The sequence below is a fragment of the Psittacula echo genome (assembly GCF_963264785.1).
Source record: "Psittacula echo genome assembly, chromosome: 2".
Taxonomy (NCBI): Eukaryota; Metazoa; Chordata; class Aves; order Psittaciformes; family Psittacidae; genus Psittacula; species Psittacula echo.
The window spans coordinates 25189783-25213378 of NC_137737.1; the positions used below are offsets into that span (position 1 = coordinate 25189783).

Genomic DNA, 23596 nt, shown 5'->3' on the forward strand with positions numbered 1-23596 from the left:
TTCACAGACTTACTCTGAAGCTATGCAGTGCTGCTCCAGCACTAGATGAGGACAAAAGAGTTTTGTCATGACATACCTGAATGAAATGTGTGGTATTAGTTGAGTTGAAAACGGTGCAAATAAGGATGTGGTAGAGTTCCCGAAAGACTAACAGTTTTGAGGGTCATGGCCACAGCCATCGATCTTTTCACAGGCCCACGGCAAGAGGGCGGGAGCTAGGCGGGGCGGAACTACACTTCCCGGCACGCCGCGGGGGCGGAGAGAGGTGAGGGTGATTTGTGACGGTAGAGGTGGGGTAACGTGAAGGCGGTCGCTTCCCGAAGCCTGTCGTCGCGGCCATTGGCGGGGCGTGGGCGGTGCTACCATGGCGCTCTCGGCGGCGCCCCTCAAGGTCTGCATCGTGGGCTCGGGGAACTGGTGAGTGCTAAGAGGGCTGATACTTCAGCGGCGGCCCCAGCCCACCCTTCCTCGAGGCTGTGCCCGTCCGGGCCTTGCTGTCGCTTCCCGCCCCGTGCTGTCGTGCCCCGGCTCGTAGCTCGAGGGTTTCGCGCCGTGGCCCTGCTCTACTCAGGAGTGGCGGTGGCCCCGGGGCTGGTGATGAAACGTGGTGTCTCCAGTATCTGCCAGTGGGGCTGGGTCTGTGGCTGCGACGTACGGGTTGGCTTCTCCAGCCCTGGGTATCCTTCAGAGGCAGTGGAATTGCCCTGAAGTAAAGGGAGGAAGAAGCGGCAGAATCGAGCGCCCTGTTTTGGCGTGCTTGTAGGCACTTGTCTGCTCGGTGAAGAAGTTACGTTGGGTTGTTTCTAACCTAGTGTTTGTTGTGTGGCCTATGCAGTGTCAGGTGATGTAAACATTAAAGATGCTTGCTGAATGTGTTTTTAATGACCATTTCAGCAGCTAAGCACTGTCTGTAGGGCTCTGTAACGTGTACACTTAGCTCCAGAAGTGTTTTTCCATGTTAGTGTTTCCCAGGGTAGCTCAAAGAAGGGTTATAAAACTCTAGGTTATTTGAGGTATGTTTTCCTTTTCAAATTGATTGTGCTGAGGCACACTGAAGGCTCAAGATGTGGCTTTACTGCCGCATCTATCACTAATTTATAATTACACTTAAATAAACTCAGTCTTGTGTCCACTGAAAGCGATAGGTTTACTAATAATCTCAAAAGTTTGCACATTAACCATCATTTGTCTTCAATTTTTATACAATTCATCGTCACTATTTTTACTCTGCATCCCTATTTACAATGAATAAGGCAACTGCAATCTATTCTGTAAATGTATCTTCACGGTTGGTCACTTCAAGCACTAAGCATGTGTTATTTCTGATAACGTTGTTTTTTAAGACATTAAATCTAAACTGGGGGGAGTTTGGTATAGAGCAAGGTATTGCGTTTTATTAAACCAAACTTACTAGTGTTCTGTCAGGGTGACCATGGACTTGTTGCTCACTCCCTGCCCCCTCCATCCAGTTGGCTTTTGGTGCTGTTTTGCAGTTAAAAATAGCAGCAGCTGCCAGGTTGTGTTTTTCTTTGTGAGGGCTTGCTGAGGGAATGGCTGATGTTTCAGCGCAACATCTCTTGCTTGCTTTGCACTAGTTTGTAAAACAAACGGGGAGATCCTGTGCATTGCAGTGTGTGTGAGAAGGAAATTACACAATTAGCCCTATCTGGTTTTTAGGAGTAGTGTTTCCGTACTTTCATACTCGAGATCTAGAAAAGAAGTTTTACAGGAAGTTTGACTGCATTTATATTTGATTCATTGTGAAACACACTTGCAGAAGCAGAAAGATTTGTAGATATTACCTGGTAGCAATAACCATGTGCTTATTTTTCACTTTATTGGATCAGTTTAACTGATTCAAGAAAAGTTCAGGCCTAATGGGATGGATGTTTGGGTGGCAAAATGCCTGTATCTGTGATGCTGAGAGAAAGAGATAATGCCATTATGGGGCATCAGCTTTTTTCTTTCCTAGGGGGATGAATGTATTCAAATACCTTATAGCTTATTTCATATGTGATAGCAGTGTGGCAGGAAAGCAGAAACCAAAATAATAAAAAAAACCCCCTAAATTGCAGATGATTTGATGTGCGACAGCTTTCTCATCTCCTGCTCTCCCTCCCCCCAGAAATACGTTTCTGAAAACAGTAATTATTGGAGAGGTAGGTGATTTCTTCCTCAAAGTCCAAGGGATGACAGATGCCAAACCCTGACTGTGAAGAGCACTGTGATTCAATAATATATGCAACCACTGAACTAAACAGGACTTAATTTGAGTTGTGTACCTGTGTGCATGTAAGTGCCTTTTCAAACTGGGGCCTGTGGTCTTAAAATGGAAGCATTTAATTCTCAAAAACAGGTAAATGATGAGACAAGGAGGCACAAAAGCACAATGTAATCAGTTCTAAGTAACGTTAAGTTTGATGGCTGTGTAATGGAAAATAACTGCCGTGCTTGAAGGTAGCTGACATAGTTTTAGGTCCTTAGGACCTTAGTACAAAAAGTATGAGAAAAGCAGAATAGGAAAACAGGACCTGGGGATGGGGAGTATCTGAGACTAGCAGATGTCCAGGGTGGGAGCAGTTAAACTAACTGATAAGTAGGACAGGATGATTGCTATGTCTGTAATGTTAATTAAGTTGGTGATTCAAAGGCCGCCAGAAGTGATGAAGATTGTTGGGAGAAGTAAACGACCCTTAAAGACCACCATGACATTTTTGTATGCATGCGGGAAACTTTCTGGAAAATGATGTGATCCATATGTAGCCTCAGGGATATGTATGTGTGCCCAGTGACTATATAAGAATGGACTGTATAGCGATACGGGGACACACGTTAGGAGGAGCTATCCCCCGTGTCTCCCGGCGCCGCAATAAAGAATACCTGGTTGTCAACTTGAAACTCTGTTGACAAGTTTGTTCCTAGAGTTTTCTCCGAATCAATGGAAAGAAACTGAAGCATTCATATACATCTGGTCACTGATATTTGGGGTTATATATTTTTGAAGATCGAATTACCAGTGTGTGACAAGTGCTAAATTGTAAGCATGTAAGTAGTTGAACTGGGTGGGGTTTGGCATCTTGTAGCAGTTTGGAGGCTGTGGGGTTCTGTGTGAGATGATTCTGTCCCACAAGTGCCCGTAGCTGTAGGGACATCTTTGCCTTCTCACAGCACTTTAACCTCTATCTGGGATGAAAAAAAACCATGAAAGGAGCTTGGCAGGATCTCAACCATTTAGAAGGGTTGAGCCAATCACCTTGGATGATAAACTCCTTCCAGTCAGACTGGTTTGGTAGGTTTGCTAGAGGGAAGGTCACCTTAACAATGAAGTTGAGTTAGCAGGGGTCACTCAGCACCTGATGGAAGGTTGTGATCATGGGACAGAGATAAGACAGGTTGCTTGCAAGGCAGGGAAGAGCAGGATCTATGCTATTTGCTGGCCTTGCCCACTTAGGGTTACTCAGCTGCTGGAAAGTGATTGTATTGGGATTGTTAAGATAGGGGATAAAATAAGCTTTCATGAATGTGAAGAGAGCACACCTTGGGAATATGCCTTGGAGCCTCAGGGTTTAGGGCAGTGCCCAGATTCAGCAAAAGCTGCCTCAGACATGTACTATAGCCCACTTTTCTGATAACTCTTCCAGGGCAAGTGAGCAAAGTGTACACAGCCAGAATTTATCCCTGATTACCCAACTTGAACAGAAAGAGTTTGGAATGACAAGGGAAGCTACCGGGACACAGGAGTTCATACAGCTAGAAACTTGCTGTAGAAAAATGGGAGGTAAAACTTGTGGCTTAACTAGGAGATATTACAGGGGTGAGTGGTATAGAGCTAGAGCTAATGATATTGTTTGTACTTTCATATTGTAACATCCACTGATTCTGGTATCAGGGCAAGTTTAGGAATTCCTAGGTTTTGGGCTTTACTTTTAAGTGATGAGGAGAAAGCAGACCAACGGAGATACACTGAAACAGTGAAGGGTGGGAGGCAAAGTGAGTGGTCTTGCTCAACGAGCATCAGATACAGTTCTTCTGAGGTGTTAAATAAATGTATGTGATTGTATTTGGGCATAGGAAAAGAGCTGCTGTTTGGGATGCAGGTACCTTATATTACATGAATAGCATTAACTATCCTTCAGAGCATGTCAGGGTTAAGATTGATGAGGGAATCTTTCACTATGTTTTTTCTTGTGTAACTGCGCTGTTGCAGGCACCAGGTCTTGCAGCCTAGCTCACACTACACCTGTTACTGCTAGGAATAAATAAAAATTCCTGTTCCTTTGCCTTGTGTCAAGAGTATACAAGATAGGCCAGACATTCCAGTATGTTATTTCCAAGTCCACACTGAGTATTTGTGGCACAGAAGAGACTACAGTCTCGCTTGTTGGATTAACAGGTGTGGGAAGCTGGTATTTCACCTTACACAGAGCTATCTTGCACTTGTGGCAGTTGTTTGACCTTGCTTAATTCAGTTCTACAGCAGTTGTTGCAACATAACATGAAGAGCCAGAGCAGCCAGTCAGGAGAATCTTCTTGAATTCAGGAACTGAATGCAAATCATTGCTTTGTTAATACTATGTTCACAGGCTGAAAAAAAGACAGCTTGAGGCATTCAAGTGTTAAATAGTAATGGAATTAATGTGCCATTCAAGTAGTACATGCTGCCGAACTTTATGCTGGCAAGCAGTTTCAAAATCCTAGTTGGACAGTTGCTGAATCAGACCTATCAACACTAAGCACATGGAACGTGAAGTTCAAAACTGAAGACAGTGACTTGCCGGGATCCAGACTTTGTATATAAATATGCAGTAGTAAACATGCTTTTTGTTCAAGGAACTCAAACAGCTTTCTGAGGAACACATACCTGTGTTGTATTGAATGTGATTCATACTGTTCGTGTGGATCTGAAATTTGGAGATGAGCTAGTGAGTTGTCTATCATTGCAGCGGAAACCACTCTGTGTGCATGCAGATCTAGAATAAGAGCTTGATAAGAGATGATTGACAATTGTGGCTTCTGTATCACTTCCTGAACCCAGGGGAATTTGTAGTGTGTGAAGCACTGTTAGAGAAACAAATTTCAGTCTCTTAAGACATATGTTTTTCTGGTTTAACTGAAGGTCTGCTTAAGATACTGTAATCTTTTCTGCCACGACTTAGAAAGTGACCTTAGGCCTGTGATAGCACACATTTTGAATACAGCACAATGAGTTGTGCCATATTAAAAGCTCCTGGAGCAGAATGAATCTATTTGGTTTAGTTGCCAGCTACGAGTTTATTACAAGCAATATCCATAATAAATTTAGGGGAGTGTGTAAGTATCACTAGATTGGAAAAGTTCAAGTGTCCTTACCTCCTGATAAAGTATGCATTTCCACAAACACACACATAAGACTTAGATTGGTGACTCTGTATTTTTATTGCATCTTTCTAAATTATTTTTGTCTGCTTAGTAGGTTATCAGTAATTATGAAGCCACCTTTTTGTCCCAGGAAAGGAAGTTAGGATAAGAGGTTTGCTAAATCGCATCTTTTTCTTTCATGTAGCATTCAGGCTAGGAAGGGAGGTTGCATTAGGTGCTCTTCATGTATGTAACTTCAGTAATTCTGATTAATTTCATCATTGTTTAGAAATTTGAGCAGTGAAATTGATCCCTGTCCTACAGGTTTTACTGCGTGCTGTTCTTGGGGAGGATGCTGTTGCAACACTTACATTCTGTGAGATTGGCAGCATAACCATAAAGCTATGCAGGATAGAAATGCTTCTTGGCTTTTAAATGCATGTCAGTATTGCACAGCAACTGCTGAGTCACTCACCTTAGCAAAGAAAGCTTCCAGTTCCTTAAAGGTAAAAATTACCCCCCCCTTTTTTTTTTTTTCTTTTCAATTAAGTATGTCACTTTTACCACTGCTTTGAAGATATAATCCATTTGATTTGTGGAAACACAGTAACCCAAACTCTTGACTGGATAGCCAGTAAGCAGGGAAAATAAATAAGGACATTTTCAGTAAATGCTTCAGTCCAACCTGCACTAGGTAGGCTTGAGAGGGAGCAGCACATGTGAATGACTGGTGTACTTTTCCACTTGTTTTACTAGGTCAAAATGCTGTGAGTTTCTGTTTATTTTAAAGACAATCTCTTTCTAGAGCAAAATCATAACTTTATTAGAATATTTTTGTTTCCTGCAGGGGTTCTGCGGTTGCCAAAATCGTAGGCAATAATGTAAAAAAACTGCAGAAGTTTGCTTCCACAGTGAAGATGTGGGTCTTCGAGGAGAATATTAATGGGAGAAAACTGACAGAGATCATAAATAATGACCATGAAAATGTAAAATATCTCCCTGGATACAAGCTGCCAGATAATGTGGTAAGGCTCAGAAGCTAAATTCTAGTTAATGGAGTGGAGGGAATATTGCTTTTGCTGTGAATGGAGGTCAAAAGCTGTTTTGCTAACACCTTTAGGGGTTATAATACTTGAGACTGTATGCTGTTTTACTGATGAGATCAAAGATTTGAACAAGTAAAATTCTGCAATTGTGCAGGTAGGCAAATCCAATGTACTGTACTCTGTATTATTATTATTATTTCTTATTTTTTCCCAGTATCACCATTTCGTTCATTTACTTCAGCTTCTGTACAGGAAAGCAAAAGAAGCACAATAACAAGCTCTGATCTATCCTTAGTACAAAAAATAAATTTGCCTCAGCACTGGAAAGGTGCTGGCTGGTCAGTGATAATTGAAGAGGATTTAAAGTACTCTAAAATCCTTAGGAAGTATTACAGAAGGAGAACTAGAGTATCGCTCAAGCAGACTGCAAAACATTTGCAGTTTATCTGGGTCTTAGTTGAGCTTCAGCTATGTGCAGTCACATAAGTGTGTTAGATGTAGCATTGCCAGGGCAGGACACTGGGTCTCTGCATCTGTTCTTTGTTGGTGTAACATGATGGTCAGTGGGCAGTTGGTGACTCTTGGTGTTACTGAATTGTCAGCTGCTACAGCCTTTTCCTATAGAGATTTTGGGCAGGAAAAATGTGAATTGCTGTGCACTGCAGATTTCTCTTTAACAATAATGCTGAAATGCCATTTCCCAGAAGCGGTGTTTCTGCTGCCCACTTCCTGCACATTCAGGTTTAATCTCTTTATCGGTCTGTAGAGCTTATTGCTGAATTTTAAACCTGTTATTTTAAAGTGATCATCAAGTGTTAGGAGGAGTGGAATCTGGCAAGTGACTTCAAAGTAGGTCACCTTTTTAAAGGGTAAACAAAATCTGTGAGTGCAGAGAAAGAATATAAACTAATAGGTGTAAGAAGCCTGGAGAAGAAAGTTGTGTATATAAGAACTAAGTAAAAAAAATACTTTTCTGCATGCAATACTTTATTAAAAAAAAAAAACCTAAATTATTATGTCAAAGAGATGGCAGCTTCTTATTCATATTTTCTTACTCAAAGTACTGGTTTAAATGTTAAGGAACATTTTGAATTTTCGTGGCACTAACCATGTTGGTGGCTGTAAAGATGCTCCTTTCAAGACATAAAATAGCTTCTTTGACAGCTTGATTTCTTTTGATTTTCTGGGAAGTTTATGTTTCTGCTCGTTTTCAGTGATGAAGCACAATAGTTTGTAGCATTCAGTATGAGACAAAAATGTGCTTTTACCTATCAGATGACACTTGTGTGTGGTGTTAATTTCAAGAAGTTATGTGGCCTTTCTCTCCCAAAATTACACAGGTTGCTGTCCCAAACCTTAATGAAGCTGTACAGGATGCAGACTTGCTGGTTTTTGTCATTCCTCATCAGTTCATTCATAAAGTTTGCGATGAAATCACAGGACGAGTACCCAAGAAAGCGCTTGGTATAACTCTCATAAAGGTATAATAAATACTATGCATTAATAACTGAGACCATGTAATGGAATCTTCTAACCCAAGATGGCTTGATATTTTGAACTGGAAAGTTCCTTTACATTATTCACTCAGTTGTTTCCATTGAGCATTTCTAGATGTAAGATTGGAATTTGTCTTGGTCATTAGTGGATTGGTTGCAGTGCTTTATTTTTGGCTAGCGCTTGCAGGAGGAGGAGAATGAGGCTGTTCACAAGGCTTGTAAAAACAGGGAGTGCATTTTTTTTTGCATGACCAAGCTTTCCAATCTTCTATTTATTGTTTCCAAATGCATCATTAGATGAAGAACAGAGCACAAGCATAATGCTTCAATTGTTAACGCACATCCCACACACAGAGTTGATCGTTTTAGGAACTGCTGAGAGAATTTCACGTGACTGAGAGGACAGTGCTTTTGCTCATGTCAAATATTATGTTGCAACAAGAGAGTCTGTTCAGCGTGGCCCAAAAAGACAGTTGGAGCATAGGAAATAGGAGGGGGCAGAGGTGCAGGAAGTGTTTCACTGGAGTGTTTGTAGTTTTGGTGGCAGGAGAATTTTTAAATGTGAATGAGCTGCAAAGAACAAGCTATTCCCATAAGATCTGGAAAATTCTGTTTTGTTGTTGCTTTGTACTTATTTGAGAGTAGGCCATTTTTGGAGCACGCATTCCCTTGTTTACAATCATGTTTGAAAAATTCTATTGAGCTGTGCTCAAAAAGAACAAAACCCCCTATTGCTACTTACGGCAAGCTTGTCTTTTGGTTTGGTTAACTAAGCCCATCAAATCCATATTGTTTGTCACTGCTGACCTGATATATTGTTGAGTTGTAGGAAAAAGTAATGCTTCCTGAGTGCGCTTGCTGCATTTTGCAGAAAAAGCTTTTCATATTGTAGGATAAAACAAGGAGATATTAAAAGCTGAATGCATAGCATCAAACCCATACAACTGTCCTGGATGCCCTTAAGTTTGAACTTGTCCATTTATGCTTCTTTCTTTTGCAGACTCAAGGTAAACTTTTCTCTCCTTCAGTTTGCTAAACATGATTTATGTTCTCGTGCCCTCAGTGACAGAAATAACTGATGAAATCAGTGAGGCAAATGGGAATTTATGTCAGCATATCTGAAATCAGAGTCTGGGCCTGAATTCCTGTGGGATTACTGCTCAGGGTTTTGATTACCAGTGCAGTGTTGATAAGTGCCCATGTTTAAAAAAGGAGGGGGGGAGTGTACTTATGTTGGAAAATAAAAAAAATCCAAACCTCAAACAAACAAAAACTCCCCAACATAACAGGAAGCCCATACTTAGTTTACTGTGTGTAAAATAGTGGCACCTGCCATGCAAAGCTGAGGTGATTACCAGGCAGCTTCCCACTGGCACATTGTGACACTGCATCCATCAGTAAGTGGTCTTTTGAGAGAAATGGTGTGAGACTGCTGCATTTTTTTTTCGCAGGTGAATACAAAGTACATGTTAGCCTTTATGAAAAGGCATAACTGTGCATCATTAAAGGTGTCATTTAAGAAGAAAGGGCAGAGATTTAACACAGCAGTGAAACTAGGTAGTAGAGGCAGAAATGCATTCTTTCCTTTACTTTTGCAGGTTCTTTATGCATACTGTTTTCATCAAAGTCGTATTTTTAGTGGTCTCATTATGCTCAACACTAATGCTGTTAAAGTGGCTTGTATTAACTTTGTCAGTTGAAGTGCAGTTCTGCTCTTAAAAACGTCATTAGTGGGAGATCTTGTTTCTGTGCTTTTTAAATTGCTTGGCAAGTTGGTATTGTGGCATCTCAGTCTTTTTAGTCTTTTTTTTTTTTTTTTCCTGACAGTCTAATCCTCAAGCAGAGCCTAATACTCAATAATAAAACAGAGCCTTAGGAAATTAAGACATTTGTCTGGTAGTTAACCTGTGTTCCCAATGAAACTTCTGCAGCTGTGTTGCTTTACGTAAGTTCTGATCACGGGTGTCTAAGAAAAATGAGCTAATCATTGAGTAGGTATGTGGGGAGGAATTGTATACAGCTTGTGGTGTGGTACATCAGTGAGCACAGGAAGCAGATTAGATGGTCATTCAAAACATTTTTCAGGCAGCCTCAACATCAATTTCATTTTCATTTACATATACATGGGCCCCAGGGATTGCTCTCAGGCATATTAGGATGCAAGCAGTAAGATCACAGATTTGGACTTGCATTGCCTGGGGATCATTGCTGCCTAGTGGAAATTCCCAACTTGGAGCCTTGTTTTTGGGGAAGGGCTCGGTGTTTGTTTTTTCTCCTGTCATCTATCATTCAGTATTGGATTTAACTCTGCAAGAAATGGGTGCAGCTGTCTATCAGAAATTGCATCTGTTTCATAGCGGAGCTGAATTTGGCACCTAAATCTCTCTGATCTCCTTTCATTTGGGTGAATAATTGTTGTGTACGTACTCACATTTTTTGGAGTTGTTCTCAATGTGTGCATGCTTTTCTGTTTATTAATTGCCTGCTTGGGAGTAGGGTCCTTACAGTTATTTTTTGGAGACATTTTTGGCACTTCGAGGGAAAAGTACAACATGTATATGTGTGCTTGCTTTCACATCCTTTCTGTACGGCTCATTACAGATGAGAAGGCAGAGGTGTGCATTAAGTGATACGTATTGAAAAATAAGGCAGAAACGCAAGCTTTAGAAATGCAAGGATTAGCCTAATTGTCTGGTTTTATACTGGCATCTCTTGTTTGCACCATGTTATTTAAGGAATAGCAACTCTGATCTGGGGAAATGCAGATTACTGCCTGTCTGAAACACCACTACTGCCAACATACAAATGTCTGTGGATGTGTATCTGGAAGCAGAAGAGGACCACTCTGCCTTTTTGCCTTCCAGTCATAATTTAAAATTAACAATCCTCAAAAGTACTGACTCCCCAGCATTAAAAAATAACACTGTATAAAGGGTGGTATAGTGTGGAAAAGACAGACCATTTCAGTAGCTTGTCTGCCATGCCTGGTTCTGAAAACTCAAAAGGAGCCTGCATTTATCAAGCTAGGAGAAAAAGATTTTGTGAGAAGAAGGTGGTCTCATTTGGAATTCTTGGTGCAGGCAATTCAGGGTACCAGACTCTTCATTGCAGCATTAACCTTTGGGGTGATCCTTTTCTGTTCAGGGTCCTGTTTCTGCCCCTACTTTAATGCTTTGCAGATTGTGCCTTATAAATGCAGATTAAGAATATACGTAGAAGTTAAGTTATTCTCAGCTGTTCAGCTTTCCATGTGTCTTGTGAATGGCTGTTCCATTTGTAGTAGTATTCAAAATGATTAAACTGGGTTTCTACTTGTAAACTGTTGTTGGCATTATATACAAGGGAATCCCTCTGATATTTCAATTCAGATACCTCTTCACAAAACAAGTTATTGGGATGCCATTTTGTGAGTTCTTGTGCAGTTTCAAATCCACGTGCAGGCCTGATGCACAACTGATGGATTGGTGATGCTTCACTGGTTTTAGTAAAGATACACTGGTAATAAACAACTGAGATTCTGAACTAACAAAGACGAATATTCAGCACCTCTTAAGATGAGGTCTTAACTATTACCATTATCTAGAGTTTAGTCCCAATTCTTAATGAAGATAGCTTGAAGGGGTCACAACAACAGCAGAAGTTTCACCAGTAGCAAGTATGTTATCTTTAGTTTCTATCTTAGGCCTTGTACTTCTCACCCAGGGACAAGACTAATTGTGATGTGCTTTCTTCTCTACTGTGTCTAATGAATGACTTCTTAGTAATTCCATTTACTCTTGGCTGCAGGGTATAGATGAAGGCCCGGATGGACTCAAACTGATCTCTGACATTATTCGAGAGAAGATGGGAATAGACATCAGTGTGTTGATGGGAGCTAACATTGCCAATGAGGTGGCAGCAGAGAAATTCTGTGAAACCACAATAGGTACTGTTCCAAGTAATGAAAATGTTTAAAATATACTCCTGTCCTCACAGCTGCGCAGCAGATAGCTCAAATATTACTGTTTTCGACATGAGCTGCCCGTTACCAGAAACTGTTTGAGTTCTTCTTATTTTAATATTGAATTTCCTGAAATGTTTACACTTCCAAAAGTACTAGAACAATACCAGGAATAGAAGGAGAGAGAGGGGTGCAGTTTTACCTAGTCTCACTAGGGTTGTGACCTTAGCAAGCAAAATACTAAGCATGTTTTTTATCACCCTGCACATAACAAACTGCTTTATTTTGTTACTGTGCTTAAGATTTTTATTCGGTCTGCATGACTTTATATGAATAAATAATTGTATGTTCTGTGCTCCAGCTCAGGTGTTACGATCACAGATCATAGAATAATTAGGGTTGGAAAGGATCTTAAGATCATCTAGTGCCAACCCCTCTGCCGTGGGCAGGGACACCTCACACTAAACCATGTCACCCAAAGCTCTGTCCAACCTGGCCTTGAACACCACCAGGGATGGAGCATTTACAACTTCCTTGGGCAACCCATTCCAGTGCCTCACCACCCTCTCAGTAAAAAACTTCCTCCTTATATCCAATCTAAACTTCCCCTGTTTAAGTTTTAACTCGTTACCCCTTGTCCTGTCACTACAGTCCCTAATGAAGAGTCCCTCCCCAGCATCCTTATAAGCCCCCTTCAGATACTGGAAGGCTGCTATGAGGTCTCCACGCAGCCTTCTCTTCTCCAGGCTGAACAGCCCCAACTTTCTCAGCCTATCTTCATACGGGAGGTGCTCCAGTCCCCTGATCATCCTCGTGGCCCTCCTCTGGACTTGTTCCAACAGTTCCATGTCCTTTTTATGTTGAGAACACCAGAATTGTACACAATACTCTTAAGTGAGGTTTCACAAGAGCAGAGTAGAGGGGCAGGGTGTTTGGATTGTTTTTTGGTTTGGGGTTTTTTTTAATGTATCAATATCTTATTTTAATTTCTCAGAATAATCGGTTTCCCCAAAAGCTAGACATTGTTGTAGTTTTATATCGATGCATACCTTTGCAGCACAAGGATGTGCCTAGTCTTGGCTTTCACAGTATCTAGATAGGCATATGTGTGTGTTTTGTGTATATGCTTACAGATAGTAACAGTCGTACATAATAGCACAGAGCTCATGTTAATTTTTCAGTGTTAATTTTTACAGTTTTGTGCATTTTTAGCTTTATGACCTTTCATTAACAGCTTTTGCAGTGAACTTATTTTTGAAAGGTTGAATTACTTCTTATTGCTTAGAGACTTTTGCCAGTGGTAGCATGCTTAATGAATAAAACAGTCTTGACATGCCTTCATCAGTAGGTTTTTCTCTAGAATTCAGGCCTTGAAATAATGGTTAGAATTGCATTTGCTGTATTTTTAATTCACCTTTGTTTTATTATTAACTGGTTTTTTTAATGGACTGATGAAAAAAAAGAGTATAGATAATTAATGGAATTGGTTTTTAGAATTTGTTGCTGAGCAGACAATGAATTATGAAGTAGTCCAGAGTAACTCAGTGCAGAGCTTTGAAGTGCAATGTAGACGTATTCTTAGTCACTTAAAGCAAGACTCTGTTTAGGATGAAGGTAGAAAAATCTTGTCTCTGCTTTTAAATATTTTGGCTTGCACATAAAATGCTAAATAATACCCAAATAAATAATGCATTTCTTAGCATTTCTTTCTCTCTCTCAACAGGCAGCAAAATCTTGGAAAATGGCCTTCTCTTCAAAGAACTCTTACAGACTCCAAACTTCCGAATAACTGTAGTAGATGATGCAGATACAGTTGAGCTTTGTGGTGCTCTAAAGGTAAGATTAACAAGCTGCAGTTTGTATACAAAGGGAATGGTGATCCTTTTAGAAAAGAGGGTATTTTCATTTAAAGAATTCAGTTTATTGTGCTTTATATATTACATAAAACTATTCCATAACATTTCCGGAAGAACCAGATGGGAAATTAGGGAGCAGCATGTTCTAAGATTTGGCTTTTAGATGCTTGTCTTATCTCCCAGGTTCTCTTTCTACATCTTTTGCTTAGCTCACACAGAGTCATGAAACCAGTGTTGATTTCATCTGATTAGTTAATATATTTCTGAATCCATTTTAGTTCCCTTTTTCTTTTTGCAAGTATATTCGCAAAAAGAAAGGGGAAAAAAAAGTTGGTGTCCTGGCTTCAGCAGTAGCAGTCATTTTTCTCCTTAGTAGCTGGTGCAGTGCTGTGTTTTTGACTTTCAGCCTGGGAACAGCGCTGATAACATCAATGTTTTTAGTTGCTGGTCAGAATGTTTACTTTGACCAAGGACTTTGTGAGTCTCATGCTCTGCCAGGGAGGAGGGGAAGCCGCGAGGAAGCAGAGACAGGGCACCTGACCCAAACTAGCCAAAGAGGTATTCCATACCACAGCATGTCATGCCCAGCATGTAGAACTGGAGGCAGTTACCTGGAAGGGCTAGATCACTGCTTGGGTTGGGCTGGGTATCAGTCAGCGGGTGATGAGTGATTGTATTCTCTTCACTTGTTATTTCCCTTATCATTATTATTATTGGTGGTAGCAGCAGTGATTTGTGTTATACCTTAGTTACTGGACTGTTCTTATCTCAACCTGTGGGAGTTACATTCTTTCGATTCTCCTCCCCATCCCTCCGGAGCAGGGGTGGGGCTGGGGAAGGGGGGGAGTGACAGAGGACTGCGTGGTCTGATTTACGGCTGGGCTTAAACCACGACAGTTGGCATTAATCCTTTGTGTCCGGTGACAAACCTATTCCCTTCTTCATTGACTTACACAACGTAAGCACTCTTATGGTTTATATTTTGTGGACATACACTGCATAAAGTTCTTGTGGATAATCACATACAGAAATGAACGGTATGGGAAAAAAATTATTTTGGGCAGTTAGTTACTGAGGTTTTTTTGGTAACATAATTGATGCTGACAGGAAGCAAAGCTTAAACATAGTCTTCTTGCTATTTTTTCATGTGAATTTGCAGGCCATTTGTGAAACGAAGGCATTAGCTGCCTGGCACCCTGGCTAACAGGACTGTAGTTCACTATCTGATATCTATCATGGAAGCATTTCTGATAGATATAGTGGTTTAGTAGATAATTTGGCTTAGTGGGGCTTATCCAAATATTTTTTGTGTGTGTAATTATTTTGCATTGCTTTGTTTCTTCTGTTGAAATTATGTGCAAACGACACTATTCACTTGCAAAGCTACCACAGCAATGGATAATGTCTTTAAGCTAAGGAGTTCTGATTTCTACTTAGCAGGAAGTAGACTGATAGATATAATAATAGCATAATTTTTGGCAAACTGGTTTTTGGGTAATTTTTTTCTTGAGCTGTCATACCTGAAGTCCTGAGAAGGAGATCATGGGTCTATGCACTGGGCTAATGTGCTACGCTTCGGTATAACATGCATACTTTAGACTTACTGTATTTATAGAAATTTCTCAATATTGAGAAACTTGTAATTTGTCTCCACAGCCATTACTTTAAAACAGTAATGTGGTGATGTGGGAGTTTAGCAGAAAAGAAATCCCTGTGTATAGACCCATGAAATTAGTCAGAATGTTTTATAGTTTTATTTTTCCTTGAAATCTGCTCAGCCTGATGTTATCTGGCTAGCTTCAGTTCTTGCTGGATAGAGGAGTTCTGTCCCAGGTCATTCTTACTCCAGACAAGTCTTGTGAAAGGATGCTAGAGATGAGTGTGCCCATCAAACCGGGCAGCTAGTCAGCAGACATTGAAAATCCACTGTAAAGGCCTGGCAAGATACCAATATCTTTGAAAGTGCAGAAGAACTTAAATAAATTGTTGGTTTTGACCTGGAAAGAAACTGAGATTAAATTTGTGTGTTTTCTTTATAGTCTTGTTTTGTTCCTCCCTTCTGCATCATTATTCATCATGCATCCTGCAGACTGAACTCTCCAGTTTCATTTCTAAAAAACTGTGTATGTTCTGTGTGCTTTGGTAATTTGGTTTTGTTGCAGTGTATTTTGTTCACTGAGTTGAGACTTCCAAAGAAATGGATGTTTTGAGCTCTGAACAAACAGCGAATTCAGGATAAGCAAGAAAGTCTTTTTAAACAAACTAATCTGATTAAAAGGCAGGAATTGGTATAAAGTGACATAGATCAGCCATGCAAGTATGGATGATGCTTTTTAAACATACAACCCTTCCTTAATCTCAAACCCATTTTTATTAAAATCATGGTTTTAAAAGTAATTTTTCATTTAAAACCCTTTCTAGTGTGATCCTAACCCTTGTGCTGACAGCTTGTAAATCATTTCCTGAGCTGGTCTGAACTCAAACATTGCAAAATTTTATTAATGCATTGGGAGCATGTTTATGCCTTTGAAAGAAAATGTAGAAGCTAAAATTGAACAGATGGATATGTTTTTATTGCCTGTGCAAAGCAAAATGCAAAGCTCAGATGTGAATAATGAAATGTAAACTTGAGCTTTTGTTCTTAGAAGTTGTACATTCTTTTTCCTAAGACAATTGCTTGCTAAGGGTAGCCACGAGCACTTGGCTTTTTTATGACTAATCTGATCATCTTTGTAAAAAAAGTGAAAAATAAGCATCTTTTAATGTAATTGTTTTTAGGGGAGAATCTAAACTGTAGCTTCTGTCAGCTGACAGTTGCTTTATTAAACTTGGAAAGTTACTTCATGAAAAAGTACTAAATATTAGCATTATTTAACTTGCTGGAAGGAGGAAATTCCTGTTTCAGAAGATGACAGTGCTCTTTCTCTGGCAGTGCCAATTCAAAATGTCAGCAGCATCTTTGCAAACTACAGCTTAGAGGACAGAAGTAAGAAGCACACGTGCCAGACCAGACTGTATTTTTGGCAGTGGAAATAGTAAAAGCAACTCCTGTATTGGTATTTAATGGATGAGAAATAGTACACTATGTGAAATAGTATATTCTCCCAGCTTGTGTATCTTTCTAAAAATACCACCTTGGGAAAAGCAGACTTTTGTAGTATTTCTGGCATAATATACTAGATCTTGTTAAAAGTTTACACTTGCCTTGTTCTCTATTTCTGCAAGCATTTCTAAGCTGAGATTTTCAGTGTGGATGCTTACCTAAAGGTTGGGAACAAAGGTAGAAGGGTAACAGAGTGTGCTCTGAGCACAGCGATCCCTTACAATAATGATAATTTAGGTTTGAAATTTGGGTGTTGAAGCACATTCAAATTCCAACTGTAATAATAGGTATTGCAGGTGGGTGATCATGTAAGAACATGTGCTCATTTGCTATTTATATACATATATATATTAAATATCCACTTCATTTACTGCATTTATTTTTTGTGACAATGGGCTAATGGAAATATACTGAAGTATAGGAACTGCAGTCTTGTGTCAGCTTGGAGACTGGCTGAACAGACAATGGTAGTCACTTTACAAAGGAATGATCCTGATAATGCTGAGGAAGAAGACCTACTTCTAAAATAACTTGTTGGCATGCTTGGCATGTTCTTCTCTATGCTGATATTTTTTCTTTTGAGGACCTGAGCACATTTCACATTTATTTGTTGACCTTTTCTAAGGATTGAGGTCAGAAATAAACAAACTTCAAATTTGGATAGTTCAGTTTCAAGGTATCCAGTTGACTTCACAGGCAGTGTGATCTAAGACCACCTACAGGTTCCAGCTGTCATTTGCCATCTGATGGAGTCTTCCTAAGAAGTGTTTAAAGATTATGATACCACTGTAAGAGTAGTATGAGTAGCTGTGCTCCTGGATGCTCATGGATGTGATACTGATCTGTGGATATGGCAGAATGGCCATGCTTCCACTGCCTTGTGTAAGTCTTCAGGTATCTGGAGAGTTGAAAACCCTCAAGTGGCAGCAACCAAGGACCAAGACAGATATGACAGTTACTTTAGAAAGGAAAAGGAGCAGTAAATGTGATTGCCTTTCAGGTTGCTTCAGGCTCATCTCTAAATCTTACGGTTCCAGCTTAACCTTAAGTAAAGAAGTAAGAAGTAGAATGATGATTTATTATTTACCAGGTTATGTGCATTGTTACTTACAAAGGTGGTCTTGCAAAGTGGTTTTTGGCAGTTGCTGTTGGATAGTTAGTCTAGGTACTACAGAAGTTGATTGTGGCAATGACTCTTTCCTGACATTAAGTGGAAATGAAATCCATTATTTACTTCCAAGTTTGCTAGGAGCAAGAAAGCAGTTTATGCTTAACCTCCCTGACAGTCCTGCTGATACTGTCTTTTATTTGTTGAGTCTTCATTTAACCTCTCTTAGCCATGATATGAAGCAAAGAGCTTCTCCAAGTTCATGTGTAAGCAGGAGGAAAAGCAGGCTGTGCTGAGCTGACGCTACCTGAAGGAAGTCTGGACATCCCAGGTGAATTAGTATTTCTGTTACTAAAATGCTACTAATGCTGTTGCATTAGAGAACTACTGTAATGATCCATTTAATTATGGAGAGGTAATGATTGCCTCAGAAATGGCCTCTGATGCTGTCTTCATGAGCACTCCACAAACCTCCTGTAAACAGAGTAGGATTGGAAATTGAGTATTTCTGAGCACTAACTGACTGTGTAAGAGAACATCTGTCAGCAAAATCTGCAGGCTTGTTAGCCTTGATTTCGTGGTCATCTCTTGACCTTGCATTTGTGACTTCTGTCACAAATGGCATGTTTGCGTCAGGTCATGTGCAAGTGAAAGATGTTTCTCTCATTTGTTCTGACACATACTGTGAGAACTGCCTGGCGTTACCATTTCTTTTCTGGAGCATAACTTCACTGTAAAATAACTGAATCCAGGTCTCGCTTATGTTCTTGAATAACTAGGACTAATGCCAGCTTCTGGATACCAGATCAGCTAAAAACTTGCCTGTTAGTGCAGAGTGTTTTAGTAGTTTAAAACCATACGCAATGTAAAATCATCCTGTGTATCTTGCCTGCTGGGTGCTCTAATGTAAAAAGCTGTTAATGCTGAGATGGAGGAAATGTGCTTGCTCAAGTGTGAGGTGGCTTTGAGAGCTCTGAATCCCTCACGCCAAGACAAATGTTGTGTTGCAGTCATTTTGGTGGTGTGTGACAGTATTTTTGAGCCTTTGGAACAACCGGTTTGTCTGTAAGCTAAAGTTTCCTTGCCTATTGTGCTCTCAGAATCTCCATGTTGCACATGCAAATACAGTCAGCCTTTGAGCTCACAGAAGTGTACACAAATGTACATTTGCAGGAGCTCTTGTAACTTCAAGTGTAGGCTTTGGCAGTGGCAATGTCGGATACAGAACCATGTTTTCACCAGATAGATACAGATTCTCCCCCAGAGTCCACTTCTCAGAAGATCACTACAGTGCTAGTGCCATTAGGCTCTTGTGTGTTAATTTGCCTATGTTCTAAAATGACTAGGACTAATGCCAGCTTCTGGATACAGATCATTATGCATCTTCCTGAAACAAACTCAACTTAGTGCCTGCGCCCAGAAATGTCAAGGACCAAGCTGCCTGGTTTGCTCTTGTTTTGGACTGAAAGATCGATTTTTGGACTCAGTCTCAAGTTCTGTGAGATTTTGTGTTGGCTTATTTCTAAAAGGAGTGGCTTGTCTTTCAGTGTGGTGTAACTTTCAGTGTGGTGTAACTTTCAGTGTGGTGTAGTTCAGTTCTCTGCAGCGTATTAGACACAGGAGAGTTGTCACAGATTCTTAAAGGATTTGAGTAAAACCAGGTGGTAGACCCTGTAAAATAATAGTTGTGGCCTGAGGGTTACGTAGACAAGGATAGAACAGTCTCCTAGGGGTGGGTGGGTGTTCCAGAGTATAACCAGTTGTCTTGTTTCCTCATTATTTGCAAACTATGTTTAAGAACGTACAATGGGGACATTGTACAAACAAGGAGTTTGGTGTTTCAGAGTTAGACTCACAGCTTCCCTTTTCCCCACCCCGTTTCCTCAGAAGTAACTAGTCTTGGTATGATTTGCTTAAAACGATATTCCTGTTGCTCTGAACACAGACATGGCAAAAGGTAGGAGTAGACAACAAAATACCATAGGCCAAATCATCCTGTAAGTTATGGCCAGATAGGCTGCTTCAAAGTGGAAAGTCAAAGCAGGCAAAATCAGAAGGAAGGGAAAGCTTTAGTATTGGAGTGTTCAAGAAGTACACGGAAAAAGTCTAGAGGTTGTTCAAAAATTGTTGGTTTTAGCTGAGCACTAAACACTCGTAGACTTTGTGTATGTGTACGTTCCATTTAAATAGGTTATCCCATCTGAAAACTTCTTAAATACCTGTTTGACTTCTTCTTGCTTTGCTACCAAATGAAAATACATTGGAAGTTGCTCTGGGAGAGGCATTTGATGAAAACATGCCCTGACTGAGTCACCACAAGCAGCATTTAAGCCAGGATTATCTAAAGTGCCAGCTTTAAAAGTCTTGATTTGCTGCTTCACATCTGATGTTGGGGTATCTGTCTGCAATTTTTAAGGTCACCTTTAGAGCTCAGCTGGCTGCTCAAAAAGCATGACTTGTCCTCTGACCTCGTTTGATTCGGATTCATCTAGCCATAACTGGCCACACAGCACTGCAGCTACCTGCAGGTTTTGGTTCTTACAGTCCAAAAACCAAAAAAACTGGTTGAAAGTCAGCTTGTTACTTTCATTATCAATTTCTGAGTTGCTGTTTCTTCAGCAGTAGTTACAGATGGTTTGTTTGGTTGGGTTTTTTTCCCTGCACTCAGTGCTGTATTAGGTGCCATAATGTTAGTTCTCCTGTAGTTTCTGTTGAGGTTACTGCTGCTATTGTCACATGCTGAAAGGTATTGCTACATCTGTTGCTTCCTTGCTTTACGAGGATGTCATAATGCTGTTAGGGAAGGATGAAATTTTGTTTGTCATAATCATATAAGAGTGATAGAAGTGATTTTATTTAAAAATTTGTCAATCAATGGAAAGCCTTATCCCTTCATACTTATATCAAAATGTGTAATTTTGCTACTTTGTGTTTTAGTCATTTTATAACTAACTTTGTAGTTTTGTATTTCAGTTACTCTATAGCTGTTTCAATAGGCTATTGTGTTTAGGAATCATAAATCATTAGGAAAACAATTGTACATTTATCTTTAGTTACTTTATAACTAAGCATTATGTTAGAAACCTAATCAAGGAACGATTTGTATGATGACTGAAAATATCCAAGAATAAAGTTAGAACAGAAAACTTTGTTCGAAACCTGGCTGGAACTATCGTTCTGACCAGTTGCACTTAAGAAACTAGTTAACAATAGTTCCACAGTTTGGACCAAGGTTAAGTCATCAGAGTGCAGGTGCAAGTGTGAAGATCATTATAATACAAAGCGGGAATAGATCATAAATCTGTATAGACGTATTGCATCAGCCGATTTGTAGTGTATAAATTGCGAACGCGATGTGACGGGGTTAGAACCAGATTTGGGTGAGTACCCCTGGTTCTCGGCGCCTTAATAAAGCACCTCATATAACCATTCCGGTGGTTATGTGTTTGTCCTGACGCTAACATTTTGGCGACCCAGATGGGACCTCGCGGGCAATGCTGAGGCGGATCGCGTTTCTATCCTGCTCCAGCCGGCACCGAGAGATTCTCGGGGAGCCATCGACCGCGACCGACCTCCGCTGCTCACGACGGACCTCTGATATGGTAAGAAAGGTGCTTTTAATTTGGTTACGATACCGATTCTGGTTTGGTATGGTAACGGTACCGATTTTGGTATGGTATGGTAAAGCCTGCCAGTTAGACGTGGCGAAAGCTGCGCTTGGTTGGGCTAGGGAGCTCCCGGGGTAAGCCTAGGCGCCATCCTTTAGACAGTGGCGAAAGCCCTGCAGGTTCGGCAAATTTGGTTGGTAAATGGTTTATGCTGCAGGAACAGCACTGGTTTTGGTTTATGCTGCAGGAACAGCACTGGTTTAAATTGTTGTAATTAAGTGGTGAAAAAAAAAAAAAGGAAAAAAAAAGGAAAAAAAAAGAAAAATATGCGGAAAAATAAGCTGATTGATTATTGTAACGTTTGGTGGACACAATATGAATTGGAAGGTCAGGAAAAATGGCCTGAAAATGGAACTTTACAGTATAATACTATATTGCAATTGATGTTGTTCTGTAAAAGGAAAGGAAAATGGGATGAAGTGCCATATAGATCTTTTCTTTACTCTAAGAAATAACAAGGAATGGCAAAAATCTTGTGGAATTATGGTTGTTAAAACAAAAGCAAATGGACAATGTAGGGGATGTGTTGCTGAGAAAAAGTGTATTGGGTGTCTTGCTTTAGAAAACAATTTGCAACACCAGAAGGACAATGAAAGTCTTGATCTGGTTGTAGCCCCGCCGGTAATAGAGGAAAAGGGGGGAGGAGGATCATGGTGAAAGTGATTCTGAGAGTGAGAGTGACGATGAATGCAAGGGGGATCAAAAGGTAGACCTCCCCGTTACTCCGGTCTCACATCGAACTCGTCAAAGAGAAGGACGAGGGAGAGAAATGCAGGCTCAGACGCCTGGTGCAGTGCTTGCGCCTTTAAGACAGGGAGTCGGAACAGAAGGGCCAGTATACATCAAAGTACCCTTCTCACCCGGGGATTTAGTCATCTGGAAACAATCAGCAGGGACATATAGAGAAAATCCGGATAAGGTAGCTCGGGTAATGAAAATGATTATGAAAACTCAAACCCCAGATTGGGATAATATACAGGTGCTTTTAGACACCCTTATGGATTCAACAGAAAAAGAAATGGTATTGTGGACTGCAAGAGAAAAAGTTCGAGAAGATTTAAGACAGGGGTTGGTTGAGGGAAACATAGATCAAAACTTCCCTATGGAAGATCCGATGTGGGACTATAATACACTGAGGGGAATGAGGAATTTGCGAAGGTACCAAGATTGGGTGATTGCTGGGGTGCAAAATGCCATGCCTAAAACAATAAATTGGTCAAAGCTGTACAATGTGAGGCAGGAAAAGACAGAATCACTGTCTACCTTTTTAGAAAGACTTAAAGAAACTGCAAAGAAATATACAGATTTGGATGTGGAAACTGAACAGGCTAGGACACAATTAGCTCTGATCTTTCCAGGGCAATCTCAAGACGACATTAGGAAAAAAGCTACAAAAGCTAGGGGGGGCAGATTTGCAGAACTTGGATAGACTATTAGAAGTGGCTTGGAAGGTGTATAATAATAGGGAAAAAAAAAAATTCCCGGAGGCAGCAGTAGAATTTATTGGCAGTAATCCAAGGAAAGGAACAGAGTTTTTCCAACCCTAGGGGGAGGGGTCGAGGGAGTATGCGAGGTAGGGAACAAGGAAGAGGATTTTATAACCCAAGAATAGGGGTGAATACAGAAAGATTAGGATATAATCAGTGTGCAAACTGCAAACAGGAGGGACACTGGAAAAATTAATGTCCATTGAGGGGAGGACAATTTATGTCCCCAAGGAACCCTTTTGTGGGATCGGATGTAGCTAAGGCGATGGTGCTGGGAGAATATGACAATCAGAGCTGACAAGCCGGGGCGAGAAATGAGGAACCCCTTCCTTGTGAAAATACAATTGGGAAGAAGTGAAATTTCTGGTAGATACAGGGGCCACCTATTCAGTTTTAAATGATTTACACGGAAAACTAGGAAAGAAAACTACGACAGTTGTAGGAGCCACAGGGAAGGAGGAAATACGGCCATTCCTGCAGCCCCTAGACTTGCGATTTAGAGGAAAAGAATTGATACACGAATTTCTGTATGTACCTGAATGCCCTATTCCCCTC

At 40.4% G+C, this 23596-nt stretch overlaps 1 protein-coding gene across 1 annotated transcript in view; it reads left to right on the plus strand.

The window, feature by feature from the left end:
* Positions 1 to 339: 339 nt before the first annotated feature.
* Positions 340 to 23596, plus strand: part of GPD1L (glycerol-3-phosphate dehydrogenase 1 like) — a 33575-nt gene continuing 10318 nt past the window's right edge. The window contains exons 1-5 of the mRNA XM_080639418.1: positions 340 to 417; positions 6185 to 6362; positions 7724 to 7864; positions 11666 to 11804; positions 13543 to 13655. Coding sequence (XP_080495544.1) covers positions 365 to 417; positions 6185 to 6362; positions 7724 to 7864; positions 11666 to 11804; positions 13543 to 13655 — 624 coding nt within the window. The 5' untranslated portion in view covers positions 340 to 364. The remainder of the gene's footprint in view (positions 418 to 6184; positions 6363 to 7723; positions 7865 to 11665; positions 11805 to 13542; positions 13656 to 23596) is intronic.